This window comes from Camelus ferus, chromosome 11 (genome assembly GCF_009834535.1).
Source record: "Camelus ferus isolate YT-003-E chromosome 11, BCGSAC_Cfer_1.0, whole genome shotgun sequence".
NCBI classification, from domain to species: domain Eukaryota; kingdom Metazoa; phylum Chordata; class Mammalia; order Artiodactyla; family Camelidae; genus Camelus; species Camelus ferus.
Window position 1 is genome coordinate 31,731,435 of NC_045706.1, and position 26,294 is coordinate 31,757,728.

Genomic DNA, 26,294 nt, shown 5'->3' on the forward strand with positions numbered 1-26,294 from the left:
GAAGATTAAATGGGATTTGAGGATTGAACAGCCAGAGTTGTGTGACAGTTGGATAGATGTTTAACTGGCACTTGCTGGTTAACGGTATTCATTTTGCTGCGAATGCACTTGATAGTGATGTTGTTAATATTATGTAGCTTGTATTTTATCGGGTGCTCTGCTCAAAAGGTACACTGGTTAGTGAAAAGAGCCCTGGGCCAGAGTCAGATGGTCGAGATCTGATCCTGTTCCCAGGGGGCTATGTGACTTTGAACAGGTCACTTAAATTCTGAGTTTCAGTGTGTCATGGGGGCAGTAGTAATAGCTTTGTGTATCCCACAAGATGGTTGAGAAGCCCAGAAGAGATAGCAAAGAAGAAAGCAGTTTATACAGTGTGACTCACGGGACACATGTATCATGGGACTGTTGCTGTGGTCAAGAGAATGCCGCCTCCATCCACACGGTGTCAGAAAGGGACCTGTCAGCTCCTTCAGTGCCCCGGGATAGGGGTCACCTAAATGGGAGAACCTGAGACTGCTGACAGTGGGGGACTCTCGCCCTGTCCCCCAGCTCCATCTTCATGCTCTTTAGTTGCCTTGACCAACGTGGAGACCATTCTCTTCGTTATGGAAGATGGAAAGCAGCTTGCATCTTGAGTTGGGCTCCTTTTTCACTGGTGAATATTATACTCCCTTCTTGTTTTCTTCTTGCTTTGAGCATAACCAGCAGTACCTTATTTTGTTGTCACTGGCATTTTGAGTCTCTGTTAACTGCACCCTTGGTTGTAGATGCTTTTTTAGGTTCATTCCGCTTTTATGCTTACGTATCTCTCTTCTAAAGCTGAAGTTGGAGCTTTCCAGAGAGCTCCCATTAGATAGATGCACAGGAGTATTTCCTTAGGTAATGCCCTTTTTCTTTCTCAGGGGCTCTGTTCTTGGTTGTCTGTGGATAATTTTTATCATTGGGCACACCCTTCCCTGCTGAATAAGTCTTCCAGGTTTTTAGTCTTATAGCTAAGGTTTTGAAACTTTGACAGTCAGGAGCAGATGTCTGCCTGTGCCCGCCGATCCCTTCTCCTTGCTATTGCAAATTCCAAGACGCTGCAGTCTTTTTTTCTGCTTCATTCTGATGTTAGCCTAGAGTTGCTTTTAGACCAAGGCCTTGACCATTTTGAATAGCTTCAACATTTTTTTACCTTTCTGGTCAAAGGACTCTCCTTTGCTGTCTGTATCATTATACATGCAGATTCAGTGGAACCAGCAGATTAAAAAAACAAAACGAAACAACTATAGATAGCATTGGACAGGCCACTTGCTTCCTGTTTGCAGCCCTTTGCCCTTGGTCTGCCCGCTGTGGAGAGTGGGAGAGGGCCCCCTGCAGAGCAGCAATGCCTGGAATCTAGGAAGTTCTAGGACCGTTTGAGGTGTAGTCTCAAGGTTGCACTTTTCCTAGGTAAACTTGGTATGCCTGGTTCTTGGTATATTTGATCTGATTAGTATATTTCCTTGACCTCTTTTGAATCCAACGAACTTTTTTCAAAAAAGACATCTTGTTTGAAAGTTTCTATGTTTAGTATTGCTGCTCTTTAGCTAAGCTCTTAGAAGGAGTGGTTTATGGGGAAAATACAGCCTTTATAGGTTTGATTTCTTCTCACCGTCCTAGAGACTTTTGGCTTGCCTATGCATATAAAATATGTCAATATGCAGTAGTTACAGAAACAGTCAATCCTGTGGCTTTGGGTTTCATCTCTGCTGTCGTTTTACTCACCCATAATGTCATCATCTTTAAGGAGGAGGTGGGCTTTTTATTTTTGTTTTTTTTTTGTTTTGGTAGCAGCTTTATTGAGGTATAATTCACGATCATGCAAAATCACCAACTGAAAGTACCCAGCTCAGTTTTTAGTGTATTTGCATAGTTGTACAGCCATCACCACAGTCAGTTTTAGAACACAGGAAGAGGTCTTTTGCGGGGTTTTTAAGAATTTGGGGGGGGTGAGGGGGAGGTAATTAGGTTTATTTATTTATTTTTAATGGAGGTACTAGGGATCAAACCCAGGACCTCATACGTGCTAAGCATGTGCGCTACCACTTGAGCTCTACCTTCCTCCCCAGGAAGAGGTGTTTTAATGTGCAGCCTTCAAGTCTGCAATAAAAGGATCAATTGTGTCATAACCCCAGTGAGAACAGGGAGTTGAGGGGATACTGTATTTATTCTGCATAATTTTACTCAGCTCATTATAGGGAGGGGATCCTATTTATTTAACCTGTGCTCTTTGAAGTCACAGGAACAAGGTAGCTCAGACTGTTGGGGCAAACTTCTGACTCCCATTGTAGCTGTTATTAGGCTCCCCCAGGAATATGTGACTTGTTGGAGTGGGCTGATGACTCTACACCTCAGCAAGCTTTTTGCCATGGTATATATAGCAGTGGGAGGACCAGCAGAGATGGAAGAGGCTTCTAATGGTAGTTCCTTACAGAGCTGCCGTGATCCTGAGTCTGCCACCTGTGCCCAGAGGCCTGAATGGGAGTCTTTAGCACCTGGGTGGCACGCGGCATATAGAATAGTTAGGATGGCATATGGGATAGCAAGGACTAGAAGCACCCACGAAGGCTGACGATGATACTGGAGTGAGTCACTCTCATCTCTCACCTGGACGTCTAGAGTAGCTTTCCCGTCGGTCTCCCCCGTTCAGTTCTAGCCACTCTCCAATTCATTCTTTACGCAAAAAACTAGTCTTTTGAAATCATAATTTGAATCTTATCTTCCCTTCCTTTAAACCTTTTGATTATGTTCTACTGCATTTAGGTTCAAGGTCAAGTCCTTAATTAACACTGCCTACGTGACCCTTCACATGCTACAACTACCTCTGCCTGAGCTCTCATTTCCTCCCTGTTGAGCCGGTCACAGCTGGTCCTTCTCCCTGTTTCCCAGAGTCATCATGGATATTGTTTCCCCTGCCTGCGTAGAACTCACTCTTCCTTCAGGTCTCAGCTTAATTGTGATGTTTGTAGGAATCCTTTCTTCAGCGGAGCTTACATCTCCCCCATGGATCATTGTCGTTGCACCATCCACTGTTCCTTGGTGACATTTAGTACCTCTACACTGAGGTGATGATTTGTTTAATGTCCATGTATGCTGCGAGACTATACAATAGATGTGAGAGTGGCTGCGTATCTCTCATGTTAGCCAGTGTATACTCAGTAACTGACACACAGTGGATACACATTAATTAATTATATCTGAATGAGTGAGTGAATGAGTAAGTGAGTTGTTGAATGAATGCTGATTGAGAGCTTCCAGAAAGGAAGCCCTTAGATACCTTTATATCCAGCTGTCCACCAGAGGGCGCTCTGAACAGCTTTCTTTTTTTTAAACTTAGGTAAAGCATTCACTTGAGTAAAAAAAAAATTTAGGTTTCACTGTTCAGCATATCAAAAAGTTTTCTTTGACACTTATATACATTAAGCTAGGCATGCCCTTGTCCACCCCCCTTTATTTGCAACAGAGCAGAATCTAGGAGAGGTTGCAGACCCTCAAGACATCTGTTAGTTAAGGGCAGAGCTGCCTCCGCTCATGGGACTCCCTTCCTGAACCTTGCTGCTCATCCGGGGTCTAATGTTTCTTCAGACCCACTTCTATCAAGTTCTTTTCCCACAGACCTAGGTAGGAGCCCCTGAGTTAGATTATAGATCCCTTAGTTAGTTTTATACACATTTCCATAGTCCACGTAGCTTTTCAGGTGAACGTTATATACTGCACAGAGCGGGGCTCATCTGGAGTTTGTTATTTGCTAGTATGACCGTAGGTCATTTTGAACATTAACAAAATGAATTTGAATTATTTTGTTTTGGGTTTTTTTCTTGCAATTGTTCTGCTTTTGCTTTTCATTTTTATATTGTCTTCATGTAAACCCCTTTTCAAGCCAGTGTGAGTCAATGCAGCTCCACTGGATTATAACATTTAGTGAAGCGGTTTGACATTTTCAGTGTCATAAATGTTATTTGAATGTTATTATAAATTAAATGCAATTCATGCCTCAGTTTTTACTTCAAAGGAGAAATCATTAATATCTTGAAATAAATCCTTTAAGGCTTACATTTATGCATATTTTATGACTAATGTTCACCGATTATTGGCCAATTAGCTATTTGTCCCTATGATAACAGTATCAAGGCTGTAGGATACCCTGCACAGGGTTCTCAGTGTTTCTTCTGCCTTGGCGCACCCTCTCATGGGTAACAGAGGCTTTCTGGAACACTAATGGGGTGGGTGTTCATGCATCTAAGTGGGGGTAGTACACCCCCCACCCACTCCTGTCCTCACCACCACTGTTGTGGAAAAGTGTCCTGGCTTGGGACTTGGAAGAGCTGAGTTTATACCCCTAGCTCTTCTCCCAGTCATGATGTGACGTTGGGCAAGTTACTTAACCTTTTAGAGGCTTGACTTTATTGATTTTATTGTCCTATAGTAGTAAGAACACTAGCCTAACTATCTTGGAGTTTACTCCACAGATAAACTATGGCAGAGGAGGTGCTCTGGGCAGATGCCGGACTGCACGGATGTTGACTTGTACTCTTGCTGGACCTGGCCTATTTCAGCTGTGCTGTTGTTGCCTGGCCATGTGTCCAGGGCTCACGGTTGACTCTTTTTCTTTTTTTCCTTTTGAAGTGCCTACTCAGTTCCACTAAGAATCTTTAGTATAAGAATAATCACATAGTTGAAGCTGACACTTAGAAAAAGAAAAAAGAAAAATTAGCCTACGTGCCAATCTAACATTGCTGGTTGGATGTTAGTCAAGACACATATATAGAGACTCATAGGTTACTTTTCTAGATGTAAACACCTGGATGCATTTTCTGTTTAAAGGATTGAAGGTTTTTTTCTCTTTAGTCTAGAAAGAGGTGTGTTTACCAGTAACTTTTTTTCTGATAAGAAAAAGACTTTGAACCTGAAATTGAGTAAAAAGTTCGGATTCAGTTTTGCTCATATTCCTTTGAACAGTGTTTCTGTGAAAAACTGGAACAGTTTACAGTATTTAAGTACAACAAGGGCAAAAGAGGGCACCTGTGCTCATTCTGTCTGTTTTCATGGTATTTTTAGAAGTGATGCCAAATGAACACTTAAGATGTGGAGGCTCTGCTAAATCCAGTTTTCTTTATAACTCAAGTCTAGGTCACTTACATAGGAAAGATTTTTGTAGAAAAGTGAGATCATTAGAAAATGGTTAATCTTTTTACATGGCCATCTTTCTGCCCTTTTGCTCTCTGTGGTCCTGAGAAAATTTGTAAGGGTGGAATTTAGTTGACTCTCCCTTAATCTAACAAAACATATGATTTAATTGATGTGAACAATTTCTTTATAAAAACCTCAGGGGTCCCCCTCGCAGCTATTGTTTAGCACAGCTTGGGCACGTTGTCGCCTCAGCGTTTATAAGTCAAATGTTTATAACCTGAAATGCATCATGCAGTAGACGCTGGGAGAAGTTTGCCAACTCAGCCCTTAGCGGTCTTTTCACTAGTAGAAAGGGTACTAGACTAGAATGAGCCAGTCTGGGGTTTAGTCTTAACTGTACCCACTTACTGTGTAGCTTGAAGGAAGGACATGTGTGTATGTATGTTAAAGTGCTTTTTTTTTCTTTTAAAACCCTGATTTTAATGAATAAATTCTATTATCTGAAATGGCGATGATACCATTTGTATACTCCACTATTGTATATTTAGGTTATTTTGTGTTAAAGTGCTTTTGAAGACTGTAAAGCCCTCTGTCCATGTAAGAGTGTCGATATACAAAAGTTCACATTGATTTACATGAAATCACAAATCATAAATGACTAATATTTGAGCTATTCTGGAAGACGTTTGTTCGACAATCTAACTGGCATTTCATGTGATAAAAAGAGATAAGTATTCCAGGCAAAAGAGGGGTAAAGTTGGTTATTTGAGTTTTTGAAACAAGAGGAGGAACTCTCAGCAGGCAGGTCTGCCCTGGTCAGGAATCTGTCCCTAAAATTAGTTCCCTTAAATTATCATTTCCTAAATTGTTCTCTGTAAAACATGAATCCCTTGGGATTTTTTATTTATTGAAGTGTAGTTGACTTACAGTGTTAGTTTCAGGTGTACAGCAAGGCGATTCAGTTATATATATACATATACGTGTATTTTTTCTTTTCAGATTCTTTTCCATTATATGTTATTACAAGAAATTGAGTATAGTTTCCTGTGCTATGCAATAAATCCATCCTTGGGATTTTACTATTTATTTTTACAAAAAACACCCTCAACTTCCTCTGAGTTTGGAAATGCTTTCTTAAAACCAGTTAAATAGATTGGTTTATTCTAGGGCTTCTTGGAATCTTTTATATATTTCTCTTCGTTGTGAACATCCAAGAAGGAGACAATACGCAATGTTTCACAAGCTTTTTGATCATGGAACTTTTCTGAAATGTACCATGTCTTGGGAATAATGTTCTAGGGAACCCGGTTGGGAAATGAGTGTTTTCAGCTTCTTTTCTTCTTTTATGCTCATATTCAAAATTTTAATAAGCAGTTGATTGTTTTTGCCTTCCTCAGCCCTTTTTCCAAGTGTGTCCCACCCACCGTATAGTTTCTTTTATTTTAATTATTTTTTATTATTTTGGTGAAAAAGCACATGAGATCTACCCTCTTAACATTTTTCAGTGACTAGTACAGTATCATTGCCTCTAAGCACAGTGTTGTACAGCAAGTCTCCAGGACTCTTTTGTCCTGGGTACCGGAACAGCAGGTGGACTCTTGAAACAGCAGCTCCCCACTCCCCCTGCCCCAGACCCCTGGCAGTCACCATTCTGTTTCTGCTTTCTGTGAGTTTGACTACTTTAGACATCTCATATGAATGGAATCAGGCCGTATTTGCCCTTTTGTGACTGGCTTATTTCATTTAGCATAATGTCCTTAAAGTTCATCCATTTGTCACATGTGACAAAATTTCATTCCTTGTTAATTCTGAAAAGTATACTGTTTTATGTATAGACTACATTTTCTTTGTCCATTCAGCTGTCCCTGGGCCTTTAAGTTGGTTCCACATCTTGGTTATTGTGGGTAATGCTGCAGTGCGCATCGTAGTGCAAATACCTCTTCAAGATCCTGATTTCAGTTCTTTTGAATACCCAGAAGTGGGATTTCTGGACGTACACTTTCTATCCACAAAGGGTTGGGGCAGGGAAACAGCAGCTGCCTATTCATGATGGTGGGGAGGGCTTTGAAAGTGTGATAGATATTCCCTTTAGTATTTACAGTTCTTCATCTTTTGATTACTTGAGATTATCTTTTGTATCTTGCTAACACATCCGTCTCTATGTAAAAGGGAAAATAGTTTTGAAATCAATATACTATCGACAAATAATGTTCCCTTGACTCTGCTTTAGCTTAGTGTAGAGGACCAGAGAGTCTGACTTTCGGTTAGTTAATTTGGGGCTTCCTGATCCTTTTATCTAAAGAGCGTTGTAATAGTTAAGCCATAGCACATAATATTTGCTTTGAATAGCAAACTTTAAAAAATAACCCATTTTCTATTTAAAGAGATGATATCCATTGCACCTTTCTTCGCAAGCACTTGAAGTACTTCACATGTTTAATCTTTTATTCTCTCTTCTTTAGAAACAGGTGGGGCCCGAATTTTAGCTAAAGATTATCAGAGGCTTTGTATTCATAGCCTGCATGACGATTAATATGACCCATACTTACAGAAGTGCTGATAGTACTACGCTTTGTCCCTGGCTACCGCTGGAATATATAAGATGACTCAACAGCAGAAGAAGTGAGGGACCTGATGACCTGTTCCCAGACTACTGCTCCTAGCCTCAGTGTGGGACCCCCACAACCCAGCCTTTATTTTGCTGCTATTACTGGCCCTTGCCTTGATCTGGCTTGAAGGTTTCCCAGCTGTAGGTGTAGCTATGTTTGATTTGATCCTTTGAGAGGAAGCAATACCCAGAAGTGAGTTCAAAGATCACCTGAACTAATCCTACATAGGCTTATTGTGAAGCACTGGGAGTCTCAGAGCCTTTGACTAGAAATAGTTTTTTAAATGGAGTTTGGGTCATCTAAAAAAAGAGAGGAAGATATTCCTTTTCCCCGAACGGCATGGCACCTTTTTGTCTTGTCTCTCCTTCCTGGTCTTGACCCCTGGTCTCTGATGTCCTTGCTCTCTTTTTATGTCTTCTCCTGCAGAACTGTGATAACTTTTTAAATGAAAACTCTTAAAAGTGATTAAATGTTCTATTTTCCAGCTGATATTTGAGTATAGAGGCTGTTTATGAGATTATTAGTGGGAAAAAGACACCACTATTTTTTAGAGTAGTTATCTCAGCAGGACAGTCACATTCTTTGACCCCAGAAGTCAGGGGTATCAGTCACTTAGCAATTTCTTGGTGAGTGCTTATTCTTACTTGGGAGAACTGGTCCAAACCTTCACATAGTCGGGGAAACTGAGGCCTACACGGTTACGATGCACCAGTTAATGGATGGAGCCGGTATACTCCTCATTTCTGCGTCCTAGGAGGTGGTGGTGGCAGTTGTGCATTTCACAGATTGCTCATGATTTTCTTACCATTTGTTCTCCACATGACATACTCCTCTGCTACGAGCACTGGTATCCTCGCCTCCAGCCCCCTCCCAAGCAGAGTAGAGTGAATGTGTGGATTATGCGGGAGTCTGTCAGCTGGGCCTTCTTTGTTTCATGAAAAAGTTATCTTAAGGTCCAACCGAGCACTCACACATCTGTCCGTGCTGCGTACACCCGTGGCACAGGTGTCAACATTAGCACACGTGAGTGCGTTCTGAACTGTGGGAAAGCCACGAGGGTGATTTTAAAACCTTTCTTCCCCTGGCACTCAAAAATATGAAAAATGGTAGGTCCCATCCTTTGAAAGGTAAAAAGAAAAGAAAATTCAAACCATTTCTGCTGTGTTTTTCTTAATCTACCCCAGATTTCTTCTAAAATTAATAGCTGCGAATTTGCTATGTCTTGGAAGGTTGTGTGGATAACTTTGTTACTAAGGAAAAGCTATTTTCACATCGCTGATTTAATTTCCCAGGCATCTGTCATCTGCTTTCTAAACAGCAGGATTCCAGCTCTTAGTTGAAACACTAAAAATTTATATTTAAGCATTCTTAGCATAGCCTGCCAGCGGAAGACTTGCTTTAGCAACTGTAAAGACACTGCTTTTTCTGTGGGAATGGTAATGAGGTTACTGTGGGTTTGGGGCCTGGATTGATGTACTCTGTGACACATGCCAGGAAGCTTTGGGGCACATTGTGTTTAAAGCTTTGAGTATGCCAAATAAAATGGCTTTTCCATGTTGCTCCAGATGAAAAGAAATGGCCTACCTGACTTCTGGGCAAGCCTTTCCAGACAATTATCCCTATTAAATTATACCTCTTCGCTTGGCCTCTTCTCCAGTTTGTCCACTCTGACTCCATTATCTGAAATCGAGGCTGGTACTCATCTTCCAGCCACGTGTAAACATGCCTTCCCTGCCTTGGGGTGGCTGGGTACCTGACAGATCTAATTTGTTTTTTCTTGTCACCAAAGGACAGACTACAGCAGCGACCAGCCTTTAGCTGTTCATAGTATGACCTTTAGTGCATCACTCAGACCGAGCCTGACCTTGGCTAATGCCTCCTTCCTCATTACTACCACCTTTCAGGTCCAAGGAGAGAGAATTCTGGACCTGTGAATAGTTTACGGTCTCTTTGGTATCACCTCTCTGCCATCAAGAGCTGTTTGTCATTGCTTTATTTACTTTGGGAGGTCATTTTGTTGGCTGATATCAAAAGGACTGCCGACCAAAGCATTTTCCCTAACTTGTTAGAGACAAAACAATGTCAGTATTGAGATAAGTTTATTAATGTATGGGTTTTTTCCTTTGTCTGTATCATTCTACATATATTATTCCCTTTATCCATCTTCTAATAGCCCCTTATCCAGCATTCCACAGGCTTCCTAACCCTTAATAGTCACCTCTCATCAGTAAGTTACACATACTCTTCAGCATCCTTGGGCATGGTCATCTCCCAGTGTACCATATGAATTCAAGTATTTCTTGTAGGAAGTTTTCGTCTCCTGTGCCTGAAAATCTCTTTGAAGCAGAGGGTCAGCTTGGTGATCTGATTGGCTCCTCATAGGGCCCTAGTATTTGGACTTTAATGGTAGTTGTAGGTCAGTAATGTGATCCCAGTAGGTTGATGTCTCCAAAGTGCCATAGGTTAATGATATTCCAGGTGATTTTGGTGGTTAACAGAGAAACCTGTTTTTATTTTAGTAGGTATATATCTGTGTGTTGGGAAAAGCAGAATTAATCTGAATAGTCAAGTAAAACAGCAAGTAATAGTAAATACAGATGGCATGAGGATATGGCAAAAACTATAAATGGTTGGGAATGCCTTTAAGAAACTCTCAGGTAGACCATAAATTATTTTAGGGAAGAACTGTCTTGTTCTCCATTGTATTTCAGTTTTTAATATGGTAGCTTGTAAGGAATAGACATTCCATAAATAGTCATCAAATGAATGAATCCATTTGAGCTGGAATAATCACCCTTCTTGGGCGTCGGACCACCTGACTACCAGTGTCCTCCATGCAGCTACTTCTCTGTTGATATAAATTGCCAGAGGTACTGCTTGACTGGCCCTTTGAGAGGTTGTGGGAGCCACCTTGCACATATGTGTTTGTGGATCATTTTGAGTTTTGGTGTATGTCTTGTCTACTCTCTGGATCAGCCCTTGCACACAGGTGCTGGAAGTGGCTTTGCAGTAATAGCACCACTCGCCCTGGAAGGCAGCCCTCTGGAAATTGTCAGGAAAGGCCTCTAACAGCACAAGGCACTCCAGAAGTCACATCCTTTAGTTTTTTTTGGCTTCATTCAGAGTCTTGTTTAATACATTAGTCTTAGCAAAAGTGATTGTCTAGCCTTTCAAGCCAATTAAAAATGATTGGAAGTTGCAAAATTATAAAGGGTCCTTGAAAGGTGTTAACAGAAGTGGTAGCAGGCAGACAGATTTTGAAGGAGGTGACAGAAAAAGTAAAACCTGTCCACCTCATTGTATCCCCTGAGTTACTATAAAGGATGTCCATGGTACCCCTTGCTTAAGAGGGGGAAGAATAAATAGTATATTTTAGGAAGATTTCTATCAAGAAATGTCAAAATTTGGTGGTTTAGCACCAAAAAAGGAAAAAATGCTCCACAAAAAAATAACTTATGAGGAATCCATGATTCCCTAATTAATTAATCCCATGATTAAAATAAGGCATCAGTGGGTGCCTGGGCCCAGTGCCCCTGGCCTGGTAGGGTTTCATGACAGAGCTGCTGAAGTACTGTGTTGACCAGATCCCTCAAAACCCCTCAGCTGGTGAGGAACGTTGGTGCCAAGTTCAGCTGGAAGCCTGAATACACAGAAGGTGCAGGTTATTCACATTGCATTTTCAGATATCAGCATGCATGTGTTACTTGACCTTACAGTTGTTTGTTCAGCGTTTTACAGTTTGCAGTAGGTGTTTGTAGCCATCATTCCACCAGAGCTTAATATCCCCATGTTGTGGAAATCCTTTCAATCCAGCACTAATTCAGCCTTTTTCATGACTGCATGATATTCCATAGGGTATTCAGGACAAGGAAGACCTTCTTAATAAGGATTAGAAACCTAGAAGCTTCAGAAAGAAATAAATATATTATACTATGTAAAAATAAAATATATTTAAATGGCAATGATTCCACAAGGAAAGTCAAAGGCAAATGATGGATTTGGGAAAAAAATGCAGATTATCATTTATTCCATACAAAGAACTGTTAAAAATTGTCAAGAAAAAGACATAACACAATAGGAAAATGTGTAGAAGATAATTCACATAAGAATGCACAGGCATAAACAAACAAGGTCCTACTGTGTAGCACAAGGAACTATAGTCAATATCTTGTAATACAACCAATAATGAAAAAGAATATATATATGTGTAACTGAATCACTATGCTGTACACCAGAAACTAACACAACACTGTAAACCAACTATACTTCAATTAAAAAAAAATCACAGGAAGGGACAGACTGGGATTTCAAAATGTAGAATAGATAAACAAGATTATACTGTATAGCAAAGGGAAATATATACAAGATCTTGTGATAGCTCACAGTGAAAAAGAATGTGACAATGAATGTATGTATGTTTGTGTATAACTGAAAAATTGTGCTCTACACTGGAATTTGATACAACATTGTAAAATGACTATAACTCAATAAAAAATGTTTAAAAAAATCACAGGCAATCCACATAAAAAGATGTTCGGTTTAGTCATAGTCAGGAAAAAGAAAATTAATGTCACTTCATTCTCATTAGACTGGCAAACATTTAAAAGAGATGATAACTACTTCTTGTCATTTGCTGATAGAAATGTAAATTGCTGCAACACTTTAAAAAAAGAGCAAACTTGCAAATTCTTAAAATTAAAAATACCTATACTCTTGGACCCAATAATCCCACTGGTGGTTGTTAATGCTTGAAAATAAAACCACCAGATGTGAGGACACATGAGAAGTGTATTTAGTGGAGAATTGCCAATAGTGCCAAAAAACTGGAAACTAAGTAAATGTACACCTATGGGTGTTGTTACCTAACGGAACTTGCGTCCACTTGCCCACCAGGAAGCAAAGCCATTTTCACTGACTCTGGGTTGTGGTGAAGGACAGTATAGCACTGATTGCAGGGCCAAGTGAGAACAGGCAGCTCATGCTCAAAAGACCTGAACTCCCTGGTGCTTTTCAGGGAAGGGCTTTCAAAGGCAACATTTGGGATGAGGGTCATGACTTTCTTCTGGATGGTTGGTGGTGATGTAGCAGAGTGGTGGTTCAGGAATCTTAATCATCAACTGTCTGGTTCCAACCAGTCTGGGGTCTAGGTGCTTGTGGTCAACAAGCAGTCACCATCCTTGGAGTTGGGGAAGGTGCCTGGGGGTTGGGTCTTAGTTCCTATAGAGCAACTCAAAGGTACGTGTCAGAGTGTTATACATGTCCCTCACGGAGAAACTAGGGCTCTGTTTGATCTGTTGTTTCTTGACTGCTTTCCCTTTGTTTCTGCATTCCCTCACTTCCCTAACTAGTAACTGCTCAAATCTGCCCTTTGGAACTCAGGGAAGGTCTAGGAGCCTAAGCCTTTTTCTACAAATGAGGAACCAGGGGCACGGAGGGGCTTTTGTATCCCGGAGAGCCCCACAGAGTCCTGTTCAGTTTCAATGACATTCCCCTTTTTTGATACTCCTCAATTCTAAGAGGAACTGGGGGTGGGATAAGAAAGAATAAAGTTTTGCATAGAGAGGTTAATAAACTATAAACTCAGCACGGGGACTTGGTTTCAAAGCAAGTCATTTTACCGGCGTACACCTACCTGGTGGTATGTTTTTTCTGATCAGCCCAGGCTGGTCCTGGGGGAGTTTGGGTATGCAGTTTTAGAATTCATGTCAACTTACTTCTTTTCCTTATTATTATTTTTTCTTCTTTTGGAACTTTTGTTATTTAAAATGATAGGTTCTCCTGGATCTATTCTAAAATGTCTTATTTTTCCTCTCTTTTTAAAATTATTTGTTGCCAGAGCTTCGATGTATTTCTACCACTTGATCTTCTAGGCCACTAAACTGAATCTCAGTGGTGATTATCCTTCTTCAGTTTATCTGATAATTAGTCAAAAAGTCACAGTTTAGATTTTTTTAAACTCCTTATAAATAAAAAAGTATAGAGAATAGTGTAATGAATCCCATCATCCAATTAGTTATCAGCATACAGTGTTCTTATCATCCAGTTTCACTAATTATCAACTCGTGACTAATCTTGTTTCATCTACACCTCTACCCACTTTCCAACCTTCACCCCAGATTATTTTGAAGCAGATCCAAGACACGATATAATTTCATCCTGAAATAATTCAGTATGTATCTCTAAAAAGAGTTCTTTAAAAAACAAAACTGGGAGTAAGAGATTTCCTTTTCGAGTGATGAAAATGTTTTGAAACTAGACAGAGGTGGTGATGGCACAACACTGTGAGTGTATTAAATGTTGTGCAAACCCCTGGATTGTTCACTTTAAAATGGTCAATTTTTTATGACTTTAACCTCAATTATAAAAATTAATTTAAGGTCATTAAAAAAAAAAAAAAAACCTAAGGGGAAAAAACTGCCGCATAACCACAGTACTGCTCTTACACCTAAACAAAAGTAACCTTTTAAAGAAATTTATTACCAGAAAGTGCCCTTTGTGCTAGGCTGAATCTCCTTAAGTACTCTTTTCCTATGTGTGTGTATTACAAATGGCTATTGTCTTTCTCCTCCAGCAGCTTGCTTTTGCGAAGTGTGAATTCTCTTTGTTCAGACCAGTCCCCTCTGACTGCTGGATCCCCTTTGCTAGGCTTTTCGGGGCTGGAGTAGCCTGAGTATAGGTGGCTACCCCTTGTAGAAGCAAAGCGGTCCTCAGCTTCTGGACTGGCTGTTCCCAGTCCCTTGCATGCCTGTCTCTCCCAGTAGCCCTCCCGCCTCGGGGCAGGGGGGATTCAGTCCACCACTTTGCTGCTTCTTGTCCTACAAATACAAGGAGATCGGGCCAGGTTATACATACTCTCTACAGCTCCGTTCCCCCAGAAGCCCACAGTCTCTGCACACCACATTCTTCCCCGGAGCTGCCACTATCCTGTCTTCTTCCAGGACTCTGTTCTCAAGTTGCTTGAAGATAAGGAGAGATGCTGACCAAGGCAGGACTGTAGATGGGAAGTGCCAGAGGAGCGGCATTGTGGGGTATTATTAAGTTCAAAGAAGGAAGAGATAGATCCCCATGGGACTGACTAGTTGAAGGAGGCCTCTAATGGATTTTCAGCACGGTTGCCAAGACCATTCAGTGGGTAAAGAACTGAACCATTCAACAAATGGTCCTGGGGCAACTGGATATCCACATGCTAAAGGATGAAGTTGGACCCCTACCTCACACTATCTACAAAATTAACTCAAAATCAATTAACCTAAATGTAGAAGCTAAAACCATAAAATTCTTGGAAGGAAACAGAGGGGTAAATCTTCATGATCTTGGATTTGGCAGTGGATTCTTAGCTAAGATATCAAAAGGAAGGGCAGCAAAAGATAAAAATAGATAAATTGGACTTCCTCAAAAGCAAAAACTTCTGTGCATCAAAGGACATTTTCAAGTGAATGAAACATAGCCTACAAAATAAGAGAAAATATTTGCAAATCATGTCTGATAAAAGTCTAGTATCTAGCATATATAAAGAACTCTTACAACTCAATAACAAAAAGACAATCCAATTTAAGAAGTGGGCAAAGGACTTGAATAGCTTGTTCTCCAAAGAAAATATACAAATGCCAACAAGCATGTGAAAAAAGTGCTCGGTGCCATTAGTCAGTAGGGAAATGCAAATCAAAACCACAATGAGATAGCTCTTCACACCTACTAGGATGACACAGTCACAAAAATGGAAAAGCAAGTGCTGGTGCATATGTAGAGAAACTGAAACCCTGATACACTGCTGATAGGAATGGAAAATAGTCCAGCCTCTGTGGAAGACAATTTGGCAGTTCCTCAAAAAGTTAACCACAGAATTGCCACAGGCCCCAGCAGTTCTATGCCTATGTATGTGCTGAAAAGAAAACAAGTTTTGAGACAAACATATGTACACACACGTTCATACCAGCACCATTCACGATAGCCAGTAGGTAGAAACAGCCCAAATGTCCATCAGTGAATGAAAGCATAAACAAAGTGACACACTTACATACATATATATATATACATGAATAATGGGGTATTATCCAGTCATAAAAAGGAATGAAATATTGCTACATGCTACAACATGGATGAACCTCAAAACATCATAAGTGAAAGAGGCCGGACACAAAAGGTCATAATTATGTGACTGCATTTCTATAAAATATTCAGAATAGGTAAATCCATAGAGACGGAAAGCAGATTGGTCGTTGTCAGGGGCCAGGGAGGGAGAGAAGTGGGGAGTCACTGCTTAGCGGATACAGGGTTTCCTTTTGGGGTGATGAAAACATTTTAGAACTAGATAGAGGTGGTGGTTGTGCAACATTGTGAATGTATCAAATGCCACAGAATTGTTCACTTTAAGATTGTTAATTTTATGTTAAGACAGAAAAAGAAAAGAAAAATTGTTGGGTGGGCTGAGCATTTAAGGTGGGAAGAAAGTGCAGGTAAAAATACAGACCAAGTCGAGTTTGAGATGGGGGACTAGTCGGGAGAGAGACTGGGGCAAATCATGAAGGCTCTGGCTTGTATTTGAGTCCTAGCGGACGGGGGTACCCTGTTCTACTCAGGCAGCTCGGCTTAATCCTGCAGGCAGTGCAGAGCCTGAATGGCTTTTGACCAGGAGAGGAACACTGAGAAGGTAGGTGACTGAAACATCAACACGGACATAGGAGAATGGAACCAGGGGAGGCTTGGAGCTTGGTGGTTAGTGCAGAGGCCTGTGATACTGCGCACATGCAGGTTCAAGTAGTGATGGCCTGGTCTCGAGAGGAAGCAGGAGGAATAATAACTACGCTTAGTTTGTGCTTGTGATGTGCCAGGCACTGTTCTGTGTGCTTTATATGGTTTAATTCATTTGCTTTTCATAAGAACTCCATAAAGTATGAACCCTTCCCCCCACCCACCCAGTGTACAGATAAGGAAACAGAGGCTTAGAGTGCCTGAGAAACTTGCCGAAGGTTGCACAGCTACTAACGTGGCCTAGATCTGAACTGAGGCCAATGACCCCAGTGCCACTGGACTTTTGGTTACGATGCAGAGATGAATGTGAGGGATTTTGTTGAAGTCCACTCACTCACCTGTCAGGCTGAGGAGGAGGAAATTGGGGGAGGGGGACTAGAGCCAGAGAAAAGATGTTTTCCCCCTGGGTAACCGAAGGCTGGGACAGGTCATCTTGGGTCTTCCCAGCAGAAGTATCTGGCTGGCCACAGCTCTACAGACTGGAGCTCATGGCTGGAGATGCATCTCCAGAGGAGGCCAGTGAAGGGGCCTGGAGACAGGAAGGACCAGGAGCTCGAGCATCCAGGCCTAGGAAGTCCCCGCCTCCCTGCTCACCTTATGCTGACCCCCGCTGCCCCTCCAGGACCCTGCCTGGTGCCCAGCTGGAACCTCCTGGCTGCGTCCAGAGGCAGCCTGAACTGTCAGGCAGTTGGCTCATGTCAAAAACCATGGGTCCTCGCCTCCACTGCCCCGGCAGCCGCAGTGGCTGCTCTTCCCCAGAATGGCTCTGGAGGTTGGCGTGGGAAGGAGCCCAGTCGCAGACTTGCCGCCTTCCTGCTAACTTCTGACACGCCAGATGAGAACATGAATGATGTTCCTTTGCCGAGGTTCTAGGGAGCGGACTTGAGGGGAGACTGTGGTAACTTATGTTCTCCCTTGCTTTTGATTTTCATATAATAGAGCGTTGTTTCATTTAGAATAAGATGCCCCTGAAGGGCTGTGATGAAAAGTTCTCTTCTTTTAAACCTTCCACTCTTGGGGGGAGGTAAAGGCAATAAAATCCAAAAAAATTTTTAAAGCCTCAATTGTTATAGTAGCTTCTTAACATCTCCCTGGGCCCCCTGTTCCCTCCAGTCCATTGTGTACAGTCCTGGGAGGTTAGTCTTTTGAAAGCCTTGTCCTAAAACGTTCTAGCCCAGAGCCTCGCGGTAGGGTCGCCCTTCCGCCGGCCTCAGTGTGACTTCCCCTCCAGCCTGGCTCCTGCCAAACCATTCCCCAAGTACGCACCCTGCCTCTGCCTGCTTCTGTCCTTTGTCCTCGCTGGTTCCTCCCCCTGAAACGCTGTTCCTTGTCCTGCATTGCCGAGTGCTGCCCAGCCTTTCAGATTCAGCCCATGTGCTTTTATATGTGCTTCCTCTATGAATCCTGCCCAGCACTCTTTGAGGTAGACCCGGTCATACCCATGTTACAGGTAAACAAATGTGTGTGTCCGTGCACAGCATCACACCCGTCTTACAAATCTACAGATAGGGCAAACAGAAACAGAGGTTATGAATTTACCTACCATCACACAACTAGGAAGTCAGGGAGCGGATCCCAAAGCCCAGCTGAGAGCTGCTGTTTGATACCAGCTGAGTTCAGAGCCAAGTCAGACGGAGACGTATTAAGCTATGTTATAAACTCTCAAAAGGAAGAAACGTGGGGAAGCTTTGCTAAAATCTTCCCCCTTGTCTTTCCTCTCTGGGTCCAGGTGGAAGTGAAGCCCTACGTGCTGGATGATCAGATGTGTGATGAGTGCCAGGGCACACGCTGCGCCGGGAAGTTTGCCCCGTTCTTCTGTGCCAACGTCACCTGTCTGCAGTACTACTGCGAATACTGCTGGGCGAGCATTCACTCCCGCGCCGGGCGGGAGTTCCACAAACCGCTGGTGAAGGAGGGAGGCGACCGCCCTCGGCACGTCCCGTTCCGCTGGAGCTGAGCCCAGGGCAGACCCAGCCACAAGTACTGGCATAGATAACAAGGAGGGAAAAGAGAGGGCACTGCCTCAGGGCTTACAGTGTTCTGGAAATCTGTGCATTCGTTCTCGATTTTTAAAGAAGAAATGGGTCTTTTTATTATTATTAATTATTATTTACAGTCATATTACTGAACTCAGTGTCCAGTATAATGCAGAATTGCAGAGTGTGTAACGGTACTGATTTGCACTTTGATTCACACCTTTGTCTGCTTGGTACCTTAATTTCTTATACCTGATTTGTCACTTGTAGACTGCCATTCTCATCAGCGGCCATCAGGTTGATGTCTGTGATTTTTTTGTTTGTTGCTGTTGTTGTTGTGTTGTTGTTGTTGTTGTTGTTCTGATTGTTTTTGAACTGGAGCATGCACTTATTTTCAGAAACTTAGAGAATCGCCCCTAGGAGAAGACTTACCAAAGGTAATACTCGTGAGTAGGTGGCAGATGTAGCAAAAACTTCACAACAGTTCAGCAGTCATTAGTTGGGGTCATTTAGAGTAAGAGTAACCCTTAATGAAAATAAGCCTTTAGTTGCTCTCTATTTTGACATGTAAGGATACCTCATAAGCTGAATCTTTATTTTTTCCTTCATGTTTGATTTTTGTTTTGCTGAGGATTTTGGTTAGATCTTTTAGTGTTACGTAAATTTATGCTGCAATAGCTTTTGCTGCTATTAAAATGGTATTATTAATACCATAATACTCTATTCAGGCTAAGGTATCAATTACAAAAAACCCAACAACACACTTTTGTGATTTAGGGATAGAATCAGCTGCCGAGAGGAGATCAGAGTAGACCTGAGAAAGCTTCGACGGAAGGTCACTATTTCTGACTGCATGTTTACTTAATCAGGTTGCTGCATGCAATAAATTTTATATCCGATGTCTAGTATAAAACCTTCCCACACTGCACAAATTAAGGATCTATATAAGCTATAAAATACTGATTTTTTTAAAAAAGATTTTTTTCATTCAAAGAATTGGTAATTCTTGGATTGGAGGAAGGCATGCCTCAATAAATGGAATGCTTCTGAAATTGGGAAGAGCCCATAACAGAATGACCTATATTACAACCAATATAAAACCTAGGTGTAGGATATTCTTAAAGCAAATTTGTGGATGGTAGATGAAGTACTTTGCGGTGCTCTGTTATATATTGTGCAATTTATTTTATATAGTAAAGTGATTATGTCTAACTGTGATCAAACTTAACTGTTTAAAGCCTCTGTGTCAGACATTAACGAACTTGACAGTTCATAACTGGTATATTATTAACTAACACATGAGCTCTTAGTTACAATCTCCTAGTGCTTGCACCATTTTACATAGCTTCAGACCTTGTCCAGAAAACCAAAGAGCTCATCTTAGCTTACAAACACTAGGAATATATACAGTATATAGAGATAAGTTGTCAGATTGACAAACTAGGCACATTTTAAGAAAGTTGCGTGATGGTGATGCTAAAGAAATGTCTGTACAAAATAAGACGGCCTGGGCAGGGTTGGTTGTCTGGGTGAGAAATTAACTACTTAATTCCCTGGATTTTATCCTGTAAAGCTTGAATAGAATTAAGACCTGCTAGTACTACCATGGACATTTTTTTAGCACTCACTCCTGAGCTGCAGATAGGTGATATATAAACACACACAATGGTTATGAGACTATGTAAATCTTTTTTTAAATCTTCTTCCTATGTTTTGGGATTCTGGGGACAATCTGACTGGATATGACACTGCAGAACAGATTTAAGTCGCTGTGTTTTATGTGCTGTGATGTCCTTGTATTGTCTTAAGTTAGTATCGCTTGGTTTGGTTCGGTTTGGTTCTGTTTCTCCAGTGTTCAGTTGCAATTACCAGCTCTCAAACTATAGTTTGTTTTCAAAAAGGAAAAAAACAAAGTAGTTTTTTACTGGATTAAAAATGCTTATTAGAATTCTCCCCCTTTGAGGTTACCTCTGGGCTTTTTGGTAATAATTGCTTTTTTCCAGCCCAGCTGTGGTTTTCTGTTTGTTTGTTTGTTTTTTTCTATGTTTGTGGTTTTTTTCATCTGTACAAGGAATTTTGTTATGCACTACTACTTTTTGTATTCTAGACAGTTTTCAGAAGTTGGCTGAAGAGTTTTTTGTTTGTTTTTAAGGAAAAAGGCATGCTTTCTGACTGACATGATCTTTTGCAATACCTCAATTTTGAAATATAGGAAAGAAAATGATATTTTCTAAGTAAGTTTATTCAGAAAAATATATATTAATTTAATTCTGCAAGAAAAATGATTTAACAGATGGGTAACTTTATTTTTTTCATGCTTATTTGTGTTTTTTGAAAATGAAGAAGTTAGAGCTTTATAACTATAATATTAAAGATCATATCTAACCTACAGAAATCTACCTAATTATGTGAAAGAAGCAAAACTTTTTGAAGAAGCACCCCTCTTTCATGTACTAAAATAACACTGAGATTTAAAAAAAAAAAAGCTGGAAGATTGTACAGCATAAAGCTGAAGTGAAGGCAAAAAAAAAAACATTGTCAAGAAGAACAGGTTACAAAAAACAAACTCCATTTGGTGCTGAAAGTTGTGAACAGGTGATGGAAACTACTTTCCCTTAATTTGTATATTTATAATCAAGCGTTGATTGTGCACGACTGACCAGGATTGTGAAAGAGTTCTTCTGTTTGTATTTTTTTAAAGAGAACTTTTTTAGTTTATTAAATTATAACATGTTCCCTTTTGTTTTGTAAATAAATGTGCCCCCAAGTTGTTAATGTTATATTAAAAGAGAGGGTCCTTCAAAAAAATTATTTTTTAAAACACAGAGGTGTTCTGACCTGCAACTTGATGGGAAGCCCCTGGGTATCACAGGTCCTGTTGTGGCCTTTCCTTGATGTGACACTTGAACTAGTCGATTTTTTGAAGGCTATAACCTAACCTCGACTATTTGTTGTTATGTGCAATACTGTTTGTACTGTTTGTATAAAAAATAGAAAAAAAAAGAAAAGAAAAAAGGCATAAATCTTTATTGCAGATTTATTTTCATTGCAAACTTTAGACATTGTGATTCACTGAAATCATTTTTCTACTGTCAAATATGTACCTTTTCTTCATGCTGGTATTTTTTCAATAGTAATGTAGCCTTTGTACTGAGACAAATTTTCATTGTTATTTTTAGAAAGATTTTTTGCTAAGAAAAAAATTAAACATATTTACATATTTTTCATTTTATTTCGTATTTTCTTTAAGGAGTGCTTTCTCAATCATTAATAGAGCTGTTTCTGGGAGGGACTTTCATATCTGGTCAATGTCATAATATTATTTTGTATTTTTACTTGGAATAAATTAATTTTATGATGCTAATTCTTTAAAAGTTTATTTTTTTCATTTTCAGTTATTTTTGAAGCTAAAACCTTTGTAATATTGTTACTAAAGTGTCTAGTTTTTTGAAATGCAAAGCTTTATGTATTAACTTGCTGATGTGGTTTACAATAGTGTGACAACGATGAAAATGGTTGGTTATGTAAAGTGATTGGAAAATGTAATGGATAATTGGGTAATAAAATGACAGAATGAGCAGAACATGTGAGATTCTGACAAGCCTTTTCCTTTATTGCAGTGGCTTAGTGTAAGACTAGGGATGTCACAGTACAGCTCTCTAGGGATGTCACAGTGGATTTATACAACACCAGTGCAGCCAGATCTGTGGCTCTGACGATGAAGTCACCCCTTACAAGGTACCACCAGGTTGAGAACCTGGCCAGGTCGACAGAGTGGTTCATTGCTTTCCCCTCTAACTCTTCATTATGTCGTGTGTGGTGTGTGTGTGGTGTGTGTGTGTGTGAATCTGCCACCAACTGCTGTCCACGTGTGAGGCAGTGCCTTTCACCCAGGCTGAATCTTTTCCCTGCATTTACAGTGGTGACATCTGAGAGTGAAAGGAAGTCACTGAGCGGACCCGCCCTCTGGGTAGACTTGGATGGTGTGTCCCACCCGAGTGACCTCCTTGTGTGGTGTGGGTGGCCGGGTGAGGCACACTCGGACATCACCACTGTACACAGACAGCCTCAGACTTCGTCTTCCTCCACCACCTCCCAACACCCCCCCCCCCCCCGCCTGCTCCCTATGCCCCTTGTTTGTCCCTTATTGTGGCGGCACATCTGGCCACTCCAAGCATGATCTGTCTGCCCTCCTGCTTCTTTTCCAACACCCAAGCTCACCTTGAAGCTGCGCTGTTAAGGCAGCATGTCACTGTCATGGCACCTAAAATTAAACAAAAAACACAAACTGCAAAACTGGTGTTGCGTAAACAGAACATCCAATGACTGGCTCTCGACAGACGGTGTGTTTTTCCCAGTCCTTGATGGCCTCTTCCACGCCTCCTACCACGGAGCCCAGGTTATCAATGACTCGGAGAAACACGTGTCCAGAGTTGGCTCTTGGGTATGCTCTATGTATTCAGTTTTGTAAATAATATATAGATTAGATCAAGTTGTGATGTAAAATTTTAACTCAAATTGGGTACTACTGGTTGGAATTTTACATTAACTACAAATAAGTGATTAGGAACAGAAGAAAAGAAATTGGGAAATTTTTGCTTAGTGGTATAAAGATTATGCTTAGATTTCTGCCTATATCTTGTGTTTTATAGCTTGTTAGTGAGGCATGGGCTAATGCAGAATGTACTGCATTTATGCAATTAGCAAATAACTGCTAGTTTTCATTTTATCTATTATATTAGCAACAAAATGGCATTTAACTGGGTAAAGCTCCTACCTAAGTATTTGAGTATTGTGACATCTCTACTTGCAAGGTTTGAGTGAAAGATTAGTCACAGATTAGTGAAAAAAAAGCATCTTTTTGTTAAAACTGGCTTATTTGTATGGATTGTTGCTTTTTCACCAGTTTGTATGGTATGTCAGCTAACATTTTCTGTTTGTTTTTTTTTTTATAATAACCAAACTTCTCTATCTCAGCTGCAATAGTGTTCCATTTTACCACAAAGTATTTTATAATTAGTGCTGTTGACTTTATACCCCAAAATGGGTCAAGAAACGGATATGTGATTCGGGGGTGTTCAAATTTGTAAGACGATGAAGTTCATCACAAGTAGAAAACCTGGGTGCTAATACAGGACAACTTCTGCTCTTTTTCTTTTCTGGATACAGTTCTGTTGGGGTATAAAGTATTAGGTAATTTGTATTTTTGCTGTCAAAATAATGGACATAACTTTTAGAGTGTTCACAGCTAAGATCTCTGTATTTGTTTTTCAACTAACAACTAATTTTAAATGTATTGTATCTTTTATTACCTGTTCTCTTGGATTGTTTTTGCTAGTAACCCTTACTCAGCTTCCGCCTGCGGGGCTTGGACTGACATTGCTTGTGTGGAACTGCAGTACTGTGACTAACCATGGAGCTCAATGCAGCTATTGCTTACAACTGCTTAAACTTTGTAGTTTGGACTTCATTTTTTTTCTGTAATAACAACTTATTAAATCTAGTTGTATGAAGTACTGACACTTGTCATCCTTTGCCAAGAAGTATCTCGGAGTACCTGGATTGCGTCTGGGAGCGGTTGCACGCTCCCATTTGCTTGATAAGCTTTTGGGGAGAGGGGAGACAGATTTCTTTACAGCAGATTAAATACAACAAAATCCACCTTTTCTTTGACACCGACAAAACTAAAAAAAAAAAAAAACACGAGTGTATTTGAAACAGGAAGGTGTTTGTTGACACAACGTGAGTGTGTATGCAAGGTTTTAAGGTGCAGATGGGTGTTCATACCTGCACTTGCCACATGAAACCAATTTTCAAAATTAAAACCAAAAGAAGGCAATGAAAACGTAAGTACGCCCCCTTTCGTTTTATTTTTTACGCTAGGCTCTCAGGGCTCTCATCTCTGAAGATGGGTCCTTTTATAATTCCGCAGCAACTTTGGATATGCTGGAAGCTCTCTCGTAAGCACTAACTCCAACCCTTTTAGAAAACAGATCACAGTGGCCGCACAAAAGAATTCCCGGAGAGCTTTTTAAAACTGCAGGTGCGGGCGCCCGACCCCCAGCTGGAGTTCATGGGTGGGGGGTGGGGCCTGGCGCAGGTGTTTTCGGGCCCGGGGCTGCGGCGCCGCCCGGGAGCCTGAGGGCGCCCGAGGGGGCGTGGCCGGCGCAGCGCAGGAGCGGGCAGGCGGGGCAGCTCCCGCGGGACCAAGGGGCGGCGGGGGCGGCCGGGGTCCTCTCGCGGACCTTCTTTGCTCCTCCTGCAGTGCGCCCCTTCCCGCCGCCGGTCCCCATATCCGGTTCCAATCTGCTCCTCCCCCGGGGGGTCCTGACGCGTAGCGGCGGCCTGCAGGTAAGCTAACCCCGGGCGGTGCGCGCGCCTGCCCCGCCGCCTCCCGGGCTCCGGGCCCGGCTGCTTCAGCACCCGCCTCCCGAGAGAGGAGCGGGGCCCGGAGGCCTGAGGCTCCTGCGGGAGGCCCGGGGCTCAGCGCAGTCGTGTCGCCGGATGGCCTTGACCGTTTGGAGCTCTGTATCTGCCCCTGGTGCAAACCCCTCCGAAAAGGGAAGAGGAATACTATGTTTCAGGTCCCTTTTACATTTGATTTTCTAAAAGTGTACCATGCACTGAGCAACAAATGGAATCTTGTTCATTTGCCCCCTAGCAAAAAGAAGGGTTCCAGGATCCTAGCTCTTGGGGTGGAGGGGGAGTAGGTAAGTGAATGGGGCCTTCATGGCGAGTAGCTTATTTCTCGGGGTAACCTGCGGGAGTCCTGGCGTTCCCGGGGCGTGAGGTTGGAAGCAGCGGTCCTGAAGCAGCCCCCTTGCCGGACGCCAGGCCCTCGCCGAGGGGATGTGCGGGACAGACCCTGAGAAGGCTGCGGTTATGTCTAAGATACTTGCTTTACAGAAGGAAAACTCATCACCCCCAAACACTGATGAACACTTAGCATAAAAACTGTACTTGGGTGGGTTTTCACCAAACTCTTGGCACCTGGGTCACTTGGACGCTCTTAAATTGGAAGACTTACAAATCATACATTTTAACTAGAACAGCTGTACTAAATAGTTAAATGATTGTTAATGAGATGAGGGGAGTCCAAACTGAGGGGTCCTACTGCTATTCACAGGATTGTTGGGAAGAAAAACTTTCTTCTACCAGTCTAGGCTCAGTGATCAGAAGCCTGTGTGGCAAAAGACAGATTGAGGGGAGAAAGGACGAAGCTTGCTCATATGCACATGAACTGCACAGAAGTGGCTCCCTACATAATTAGAGATAGGGGTTTATAACCTAATTTAATAGGGGAAAGGACGCGGGAGAAAAGGGCTTCTATGGGAAGATCAAATGATTTCTTTTTTTAAAATCAACTTTCCAGTGCAGTAGTTTTTTAATTTAACAAAGTTTTAAATTGAAGTATGGTTGACTTATATTAGTTTCAGGTGTAAAACGTAGTGATTCAGTATTCTAGATTTAAGAAAGACAGTGGGTTTTTAGGGGAACAAATGGGAGATAAGAAAGTTTGTGAGAACGCTTGCAACAAAAATTTTCTCTGCGTTCTTTCTGGCCAGTGAAACTTTACGCAAGAGGCCGTTGATTACAGACAGCCTTGTTCTCAGAATTTTCTGCCTTTATTCAGATGAAAAGGGAAGCTTTGAAAAAGCTTTTTTTGCATCTATTGAATTTCAAATATCTTCTGTTTAAAATCATCTTTGTATCAACGCTGGGGGTCTGAAGGGTCCCCACAGGTAAAATGGCTGGAATGACACTGTCAGTGGAACAGATAACTAGAAGTTGCTGTATTCTGTCTCAT

At 41.5% G+C, this 26,294-nt stretch overlaps 2 protein-coding genes across 7 annotated transcripts in view; both read left to right on the top strand.

Moving 5' to 3' along the window:
• Positions 1–22,070, top strand: part of CPEB3 (cytoplasmic polyadenylation element binding protein 3) — a 164,519-nt gene extending 142,449 nt beyond the window's left edge. For all 6 annotated transcript variants that reach the window (XM_032491321.1, XM_032491323.1, XM_032491322.1 and 3 more), the window contains one exon: positions 18,241–22,070. In XM_032491321.1, coding sequence (XP_032347212.1) covers positions 18,241–18,468 — 228 coding nt within the window. In that variant the 3' untranslated portion in view covers positions 18,469–22,070. The remainder of the gene's footprint in view (positions 1–18,240) is intronic.
• Positions 22,071–24,665: 2,595 nt separating this feature from the next.
• The window catches only part of FGFBP3 (fibroblast growth factor binding protein 3), a 111,524-nt gene continuing 109,895 nt past the window's right edge, over positions 24,666–26,294 (top strand). The window contains exon 1 of the mRNA XM_032491327.1: positions 24,666–24,838. The gene's annotated coding sequence lies outside the window, so the exon portion shown is untranslated. The remainder of the gene's footprint in view (positions 24,839–26,294) is intronic.